We start from the raw sequence: 10,011 nt of genomic DNA on the forward strand, positions 1-10,011 counted from the left end.
AATAAATTCGAAGACTTGGCAACATGCGATGTTCTATTAAACACCATTATATTCCAACAAAATGGAGTTTAACTAAAGGCAAAATACACCAACTCTAAAAAAAGCCAAGCCATTATATTTTGAATATCCAGTATTCATTAGTTGAAACATCCTGATCACTTCTCTCTTTCTCACAATTGTTCCATATTTCTTTTCATCTCTTTGCCTCTATTTGCTTCAGTGTTGTGGCTGCAACCATCCTAGCTTTCACTTCAGAAATTACATCTGACTTTTCCAGTCTAGGGGTTATCTCTTGTTTTCTCAGTCTCCTTGCAGGATTGGACAGAACTGCTCCTGTCGCTTGCACACCTTCAGTGATCCTGGAGAGGGCTGGGATTTCCTGTGGAGGTGTTAGCTTAGTGGAGGATGACCTTTGGCTGTACATTTCCCCCTTTCTCCCTGGTGTTGAGCCATCTGTAAGACACCTATTCTTGTTCTCATCTGGCGTTAGACCTGCTTGTCATTACTGCTGGGCCTCCAGGTAACGTTTTCTCTAGCATCCTCTCACCTGGCTGGTCCTGTTATAATACCTGGAGCATTCTAGATGTTGCTCCTTTCGCAGCAGAGCTCTCCAGCCTGTGTCCTCACATGGAGGTGTCTCATTGAGGTTTTGATTTTCATTTATCTAACGATTAAAGATATTAACATCTTTTCTTCTTAGAGAAATGTCTATTCAGGCCATTTATTTTTTTGTAACAGCTTTATCAAATATAATAAATACCATGCAATTCACCCTTTTAAAGTGTGCAATTCAGGGGACATATGTAATACTTAAAAAAATAAAGTATGTAAAGTGTACAATTCAGTGTGGGCTTCTCATGGTTCCTGACTGTTCTCCCATATCTCAGGTATTCTGTATGATTTCTGTTCCACTGAGCTTCTCATTCACATCTTTGATAACAGCTTTACAAAAATCAATCTATTGATCTATCATTTTTGAGTATCTGCTTTTCTTTTCAAGATAAATCTTTTCTGTGAGACTTAGGAGGGAAGCAAAATAGCCCACAATTTTGATCCATCTGCGAGTGAGTCTGACCTGGATTTGAAACTGTTATGTGGTGGGTGGGAAAGGTTTTCATAAAAGCATATGAGCGTGACCTGGACTTCTGTCATGCTCCTCACAAGTTGTAATTTCTTCTTCTCCCACATGAATTTGTTACACTTCTCTCCCAAGGCCTTTCTTTGAAAGCACTGCCCAAGCTCATACAGACCTCCACGATGTGAATTTGAATTTTCTTTCCAGGGCTGTAGTAAGTGAGAATAATGTGCCCCTCCCTGAAGATTCCCTTGCTCCAGCACATACCACACCTGCAGGAAATGGTTCTGCTCTAAAGGTAATAATATTTTTAATCTTTTAAAGGTTTTCCCAAAGACCATACTGAGTTGAATCCTGTAGTACAACCATGGGCATCTGGTGATGCTGATTCACACCAGAACTCAAGCTATGAGAAAAGCATTGAGCCTGAATTCTCTAGGGAGAGTCCTATTGTCAAATCCCTCACAAGAGCACCTCAGGGATTTTTCTCGTTTTTGTGTTATTTGTTGGTATTTTTTGTTTAGGGTGGTCTTTTTATTTTTGATTTTTTGGGTGCTGGCTATGCTTCCTTAGTGTCTCAAACTGTACATGGCACATAGTAGGCACTAACTAGTCCTTGAAATAAACTTTCTGAAATAACAGCATCCTGTCATTGTGTTGCAGTATGGCCAGCTCATCACAGCTCCTGCCGTTCCCATACCCACTCCCTTACCAGTTTAGAAAACATTGAAACCTAGTTCATTGCCCAGTGAATTTTTTAATTTGCAAGTTAAATGAAAAATTATTCTTGAAAATAGCATTTATCATTTTGCTCTTCTATTACATAAGCACATTTATTGTAGAAATTTCCCAAATCTTTCAAAAAAGAAAAAAATAGAAATCACATATATTCCCACTACCCCAAAACAGTGTAGTTAATATTTGGATATATAACTTTTCAGACTTTTGGGTTAAGTGAACAAACAACCAGGATCTTCCTTTCTGCTAATTAAAATTCTAAAAAGATATATTGACATCTTTGACCATTGAAAATTGTTAGCGGAACCTGAGATTTTTGGAACAGGACACTTAGTTCAAAGATTTATTGCATATATAATATACACTAGACAGCATGCTAGGCTTTGGATTAAAATAGATTAAAACGTATCTATTTTAACATCCTGATAGTTTCTTCTGATTGGTTAACACCAATCAGGCCTCGGTCAGAATTATAGAAAGGGCGAGAGGATGCTAACGCCTTGTGGTAGAGACATGCACAAGCTATTTGGGGCACTCTCCCAGGCCAGAGGATGGGATGGTGAGATAGGAGGAGGGAGATGTAAGAAGAGAGAGAACACTTTTTTCACGTGTGAAATTAAAGTTGGCCTGAAAGCAGGTAGGTAGAAATAGAATTGTATAAATGAAAGTCCTTTTTGTTATGTACTACATATCAGACACTTATTTCTCTTATTTCCAGATTGGAATTTTATCTTTTGGACTTTTAAAGTTCTTCCTGTCCCCCCCCATACACACACATGCATGTGCAGACATACACTCTGCAGTACAGAACTGTGTTCCATAAAGTGCTTCAAATACTAATGAAACAAAAAGTGTTAATTAACATTTATGGGGAAGTTCATATTGTCCTCTTCCGCAAATAGTGAAGTTTTCATATACCTGGATAAAGAAGCACTTGGAATTCAGACATCTCCTTTACTCATCTTTCTTCTAGTCTACCCCTCTCTTCTAGTCTAAGAGCCAGAACAGCCCTGGCCAGTGCTGCTCAGTTGTTAGAGCATCATCCCTTGCACCTAAGGGCTGTGGGTTCAATTCTAGGTCAGGGCACATTACCCAGGTTGTGCTTTCCATCCTCTGTTGGGCGCGTGCAACTGATCGGTGTCGCTCTCACTCTCCCTCCCTCCCTTCCTCGCATCAATGAAAAACATATCCTCAAGTAAGGATTTTTTTAAAAGGAACCAGAACAGTCTTAACCTTGTCCAAATTTTGTCTCACCAGAAAGAATGGCTAATCTGCAAATTCACATAATGCCTAGCTTTTTAAAATTCTGATTATAGTCTAGGTTCCCCTCCCAGTAAAAGTGGAATCACTAATAAACATGATTCCTGAATGTCCCTGTTTGTTTAAAGGTTAACACCAATCACGCCTCGGTCAGAATGATAATTTAAATTGAGAGGATATGGAAAAAGTCTGATTAGTGGGTCCTTTATCAACTATATATATTTTGTCTCCATAGGATGCTACGGATGAATTTGATGCCTTGCTTTTATCTCTAACTGAGAATCTGATTGACAGCACAGTCACACCTCAGGTAAATATGCTTTAAAACACCAAAATGGGAAAAATTTCTATTTCGCAAATGTTGCTGTTGGATTCCAGTTTTGGCCTTTTTAACAATTTAGTAAAACTTCGCACTTAATAAGAGTTCTTATTTCAGTAACACTTAGCATTGCCTTTCCTGTACTATAAAATTCTACCGATTGGAATGTGGGTGTCACAGTACAGTGTGTCACTACCATATGCCTATTTGTAATTCAGTACCATACTGTAAATAATATAGAGGAAATGTGACGATAAACCAGCTTAAGAAGAGTTAAGACAGCCCAGCCAGTGTAACTCAATGGTTGAATGTCGACCCATGAACCAGGAGGTCATGGTTTGATTCCTGGTCAGGGCACATGCCCAGGTTGTGGGCTCAGTCCCCAGTGGAGGGCATGCAGGAGATAGCTGATCAATGATTCTTTTTTATCATTGCTATTTCTATTTCTCTCTCCCTCTTTAAAATCAATACAAATTATATTTTTTGAAAGAGTTAAGACAATAAGGACATATTTAATTTTTAAAAATATTTACAGAAAGGTGGGAATATAAGAATGGGTGGCATTGAACATATTGATCATTATTGTAGTATGGGAGATACTGTGTTAAGTGCTATGATCATAATACAATAGTTCCGTCCCACCAGAGACTTACAGTCTAGTGGATGAAAGGTATGCAAATAACTCATCTAGTGACTTATGAGTAATGTGACAAAAATTGCTGTAGGAACTAGATATTCTGAAGGCTACTGCCTATGGTGCTGAATGTTTGCTTAGATTACTAGTCCTCAAACTTGGATGTGTAACAGAATCATCCTGCCAGTGATTAAAACATGGCTAAGGAAAGGAGGAAGTAAAACTCTCATTATTTGTAGATGACATGATATTGTACATAGACTCCACCAAAAAAAATACTTGATGTATTAAGTGAACTTGGCAATGTAGCAAGATACAAAATTAACACCCAGAAATTGATGGCATTTTTATATACTAATAATGAACTTTCAGAAAGAGAAACTAAAAAAACAATCTAATGCAAAAAAAAAATTTTAAGATACTTAGAAATAAACATAACCAAGGAGGAAAAGATTTGTACTTGGAAAACTACAGAACATTGAAAAAAGAGATAGAGGCCCTAACCGGTATGGCTCAGTGGATAGAGCGTCTGCCTGCGGACTGAAAGGTCCCAGGTTCGATTCTGGTCAAGGGCATGTACCTTGGTTGTGGGCACATCCGCAGTAGGGGGTGTACAGGACGCAGCTGATTGATGTTTCTCTCTCATCGATGTTTCTAACTCTGTATCCCTCTCCCTTCCTCTCTGTAAAAAATCAATAAAATATATATTTCTTAAAAATTTAAAGAAAGAACAAATAAGGGATCACAATACCAGATACCAAGTTACACTACAAAGCCACCATAATCAACAGCCTGTTACTGGCACAAGAGCAGGCATATAGATCGATGGATCAGAATAGAGACCCCAGAAATCAACCCAAGCCATTACACTTCTCCAATAATGGCCAAGAGACATGAAAAAATGCTCAGTCACTGATCACCGAGAGATGCAAATTAAAATGACAATGAAGTATCACCTCACACCTGTTAGAATGGCTACCATCAATATATGACAGTGTTGGTGAGGTTGTGGAAAAAGGGGAATCCTAGTGCACTGCTGGTGGGAATGCAGACTGGTGCAGACACTATGGAAAACATATGGCATTTCCTCAAAAAATTAAATATGGAACTGCCATTTGACCTAGTGATCCCACTTCTAGGAATATATTCTAAGGAACCCGAAACACCAATCAGAAAGAATGTATGCATATTCCTATTTTCATAGCAGCAGTACAATTTACAATAGCTAAGATCTGGAAACAGCCCAAGGTGCCCATCAATAAATGAGTGGATACCAGGGAATACTATGCAGCAGTAAAAAAAGATGATCTCTTACCCTTTGAGACAGCATGGAGGGACCTAGAGAGTAATATATTAAGCAAAATAAGCCAGTCAGAGAGCGACAAGTATCACATGATCTCACTCATATGTGGAATCTAATGAACAAAATAAACTGATGAACAAAATAGATCCAGAGACATAGAAGCATGGAATAGACTGTGGAACCTCAGAGGGAAGGTTGGGGAGGGTAGGTGGGTGGGTGAGAAGAGATCAACCAAAGAACTTGTGTCCATATATGCATAAGCCATGGACACAGACAAAAGGGTGGTGAAGACCTGGGGAGGGGGGCGGGGGGAAGTGGGGACTAGAAAAGGACAATGGTGGAAAAGGGGAATATGTCATACTTTCAACAATAAAAATAAAAAAACACAGATGGCTAGTCTCCACCCTGAGTTTCTGATTTGGTAAGTGTGGGGTGGGGCCTGAGAGATTTTCTGTTTTTCTCTGTTAGCTATAATTTTATTATATTTTTCACATTTAGATTTTAACCCATTTGAACAATTTGAGTTTTGTGGGGGTGGGGATGTCAATTGTGGTTTTGCTATAACCCAATTATGTATTTCATCCTTATAAAAAGCTAATTCTCTGATTATTATCTACTAAATAATCCATCCTTTCCCAATTGTTTTGTTACTAATATTTCTATTCTGCTTCATTGGGTTCTTCCTTTTTTTCTTGTTTTTGTTGTTTAGTTTTTTATTGTGGTAAAATTTGTATACTATATATAGTTGTATACCTGATGTGTGTGTGTGTGTGTGTGTGTGTGTGTGTGTGTGTGTGTGTGTGTTGTGTACCAGGTATACAAAATTATAATGCAGTATTTGTACACAGTAGTGCCCTCCTCATCTACAGTTTCAGTTATCCAAAGTTTTGGTTACCCACAGTAAACCATGGTCCAAAAATATTAAATGGAAAATTCCAGAAATAAACAATTGATGTTTTAAGTTACATGCCATTGTGAGTAACGTGATGACATCTTGTGCCATCCCCTCCACCTGCCTGGGGCATAGCTCATCTTCATCCAGCATGCTCACTCACACTGTGCTGCACTGCAGTGCTTATGCTCAAGTGAATTGGTGGGCCCTCTTTTCCTGCTCTAGGACTGTTGTGTTTTTATTTTCTGATATCTAGTAAATCTTCAACTATAAGTTTAGCATCAGTATGTCAGATTTCCCCTCAAATCTGCCTGCACTAATTTGGAGTCTATATTAAATATATGTATTTTTTGAAACCTGGCATTTAAAAAATATCCCTTTTCACGAACTTGAAATATATTTCTAATTTCCTATCTTTATTTGAGTCACTAAATGTTCTCTATAAGTCTTCTATATTCCTCATTAGGTTAAGTCCTAAATGTAGTTTTATTGATATTGTGAACAGTATTTAATTTTTTACTATTGAATTAATAATTTGATTTTGTGTCTAGCAAATTTGCTGAATTCTTTCATTAGTCAATCTACTGATTCCCTTGAATATTCACTCAGTTTCTAGGGTGTGTTTAATATCTGTTTACAATTACTGATTAATCCACTTCTCACGTGTTGCTAGATCTGTCAGTAGTTGTTTTGCATATTTTAAAGATAGGCTGTGAGATACATATATGTTGATGATAATGATACTTAAGTTTCTTTAAGTACTTTAAAGTATCCTTCTTTGCCCTTTTTTTCTCTCTTAATTTCCCTCTCGCTTGATATAAAATTGACACCATAGTTTTCTTTTAAGTTTGTATTACCTAGTATATAATTTTCTGTCCTTTTATTTTCAACTTTCCTATGTATCTGTTTGTTTTAAATGAATCTTTTATGAACAAGATTTTGTTGCATCTTGTTTTTAAAATCTTATTTGAGTCTTTATCCTCTGATTGAGTTTAATCCATTTATATTTACTGTAAGTATGGTAATAATAGGATTTGTTTCTGCCTAACCATTTTTGTTTACTTTAACCGTAACTCTCTCTCTCTCTCTCTCTCTACCTCTCTCTCTATCTATCTATAACTCTCTCTCTCTCTCTCTACCTCTCTCTCTCTATCTATCTATCTATCTATCTCTCTATCTCTATCTCTATCTCTATCTCTCTTTCCCATTTCCAGTGGTAAGAGTCCATTTTCTTTAATATTGATGGGAAAATAATACTTTGTATTTTTATTCTTTTGATGATTATAACTTATTAAGACCTGGACTTTTTTTTTTTCAGAATATAAAGCTATCTGCAAAGGCTAGTATAAGTTTTTATAAAATAGGGGAGTATATTAGATTATAATTATACACATAAAAGTAAGATCTAGAAAATTAAATGTTGAAATAAATCTAACAAAGGCCCTATGAAGCAGAAGTAATATGGGTGGTTCTATTGTTGTTTTCTAATGAATGCATGATAATTAGAGAATGATCTCTGTATAAACAGATGTTTTTTCCTGTGTACTTTTTTGTGCTATTCATTTTGATTTGTCACAATCCATTATTCAGAATCCTACCAAGAAGGCTATAATTATTTGTAATGAACTAAAATTTCAGAAAATAAAATGTTAAACTGATGCTGAGGTGGGGAAAGTCTGGTAAATGAATTGAAAGTAGTAGCATTCTTGGAGTAGTAAATTTTTAGATTAAAGAGATTCTCCAAATTATTTGTGTTGTAGAAAAGAACCTTGGATTCAGAAGTTCATGTCAGCTCAGAGGGACCATTAAGAACTGCTCCCTACCCCACCCAATGCATTTCATAGTAGAAGAAAGCATGGGGAGTATAATTATGAAAATAAACACATATATGTAATTTATTTTAGGTATCTTCAACATCCATGATCACGCCCCGGTGGATTGTGCCAGTAAGTTACTATTTGCAATTTTTCTATTGGTTACCCTTTCAGAGTGAGACCTAAAGGATTACCAGGCTCTTGTTTTTCCTTAAAAACAAGGAGTCATTATCAAAATTCTGTTTACTGACTTAATGGCTTCAAACTAGCTATTTAACTTTTCTGTTTGTAAATGCTTATAAATGATGAACAAAATAAAAATCTGAAGGAAAGGATGGTTAAAAACAAACCAAAACAACCACGATCATCAAAATCATTGTCCTCATTACCATAATCATTAGGAAGATGACTTAGAGCATTGTCACCTCTGCTCTCACGTGTTGTATGTCTCCCTCAGCAGAGCAGTGTCCTTTCTAATGGACTCGCAGGAAATGGACCATCCTTGATGGGGAAGGAGGGACATGGTAGTGGAGACACGATCTCACTGATCTCTCCCCCAGCACCATTCTTGGTGGATGCTGTGACCAGGTGAGGAAATTTTTTTAGGCATCTGTTCTTAGGGGAAAAAATTAAATATATTTGAAGCAATAATGTAAAATTTTCTTTCATTGAAATTGGATATATCTTTTCTCTGTTATTATTGAGACTAGTGTTTTCTTTTTTCTTGACAAGTATCAATTTTCTACAAAATTATGAAGTAGACATTATGGCTTTTTAAATGAAATCTTTGTTAGATAAAAATGTTACAGGCTTATCTTTTAAAATTTATATTTGTTTTTGTGTGTGAATTTTTAATTTATCTATTGTTGGAAGTATTACACATGTCCTCTCCCTTCCCCACATTGACCTCCTCCACCCCACTCCTGTCCCCTCCCAGGCCTTCCTCTGCACTGTTGTCTGTCCATGGGCTATGCACATGTGCATATTTAATTGATTTGTCTTCCTTTCATGCTTTACTATTCTGTTGTCCATCAATATGGTGAAGAGGCACAGCTCAGGGTGACGTGGGAGGTTCCCAAGGTGAGGATCTGAGATAGTCTGTACTGAAACCTGTTGCACACTCTCTCTACATAGCTCTTGCCACAGAGAAAAATTGGACTCAAAAGAGCTTTTGTTTATCATGTAGTTCTTCAACATTTAGTTGTTAGAACCAAAACTGTGCTCATTTTACAAAAGCTTTAAAAGTTTCACCTTAGACTTTTTCCTGATTATGTCTGGTATTTCTCATGTCCTCCTAGTATTGAAAATATGAGTCAATTGAAGTAAATGCTTTCCTTATTAGAGAGGAAAAATTATTAGATGGTTAACTTAAGATAAATTTAATAGGTTATTTTTCTAAACATTTATCTGCCTAGTAACTGCCACTATAAAAATAGAGATTACATACAGAAGACCAGATGATAATGCTTTATAATTGAGTTTGCACAATGTAATGTGAGTTCTTAAGGATTCCCAAATTAAAAATTCCAGATGAAAAAGAGCTTATCTCTACTCCTTCCCAAAACAAAGTAGTCATAAAGGAATAAGAGAGAGAAAAATAAGTAGTATACCTGAAACTAATACAATGTATGTCGATTATAATTCAATAAATGACAAGTAAATAAATCAGTGAAACAGAATAGAGTCCAGAAACAAATCAACACATTTACAGTTACCTGGTTTATGAAAAAACGCTATAGGGAAACATCGTGTCATTCTGGAATATCCAAGATGCATGCAGGTCATGTGATTTCCATTAGAAGAATTTTGATCAATGAAGTGAGCACAGCAGGGCCAGGGTGCTTGGAAGGGAGACAGATGGGCTGCAAACTTCTGCAGATCAGGATGCCGAGTCCACGTGTTGTGGAAAATGCAGGTATTTTACACTAAGATGCCAGAGGCAGCATGGCCAAGGAACACCTCTGGTGCCCCTGCCC

General features: G+C 36.7%; 1 protein-coding gene across 5 annotated transcripts in view; it reads left to right on the forward strand.

Annotated features, from left to right (window-relative positions):
* EPB41L5 (erythrocyte membrane protein band 4.1 like 5) overlaps positions 1–10,011 on the forward strand; it is a 163,546-nt gene that overhangs the window by 145,589 nt on the left and 7,946 nt on the right. For 3 of the 5 annotated variants that reach the window (XM_006769675.2, XM_006769678.2, XM_006769677.2), the window contains 4 exons: positions 1,283–1,373; positions 3,309–3,383; positions 8,126–8,167; positions 8,493–8,623. In XM_006769675.2, coding sequence (XP_006769738.1) covers positions 1,283–1,373; positions 3,309–3,383; positions 8,126–8,167; positions 8,493–8,623 — 339 coding nt within the window. Of the gene's footprint in view, positions 1–1,282; positions 1,374–3,308; positions 3,384–8,125; positions 8,168–8,492; positions 8,624–9,080; positions 9,116–10,011 lie in introns of all 5 variants that reach the window. The other 2 variants (XM_015567784.1, XM_006769676.2) reach the window with 2 other exon arrangements.

The sequence above is a fragment of the Myotis davidii genome, unplaced genomic scaffold (genome assembly GCF_000327345.1).
Source record: "Myotis davidii unplaced genomic scaffold, ASM32734v1 scaffold3, whole genome shotgun sequence".
In the NCBI taxonomy this organism is placed as follows: Eukaryota; Metazoa; Chordata; class Mammalia; order Chiroptera; family Vespertilionidae; genus Myotis; species Myotis davidii.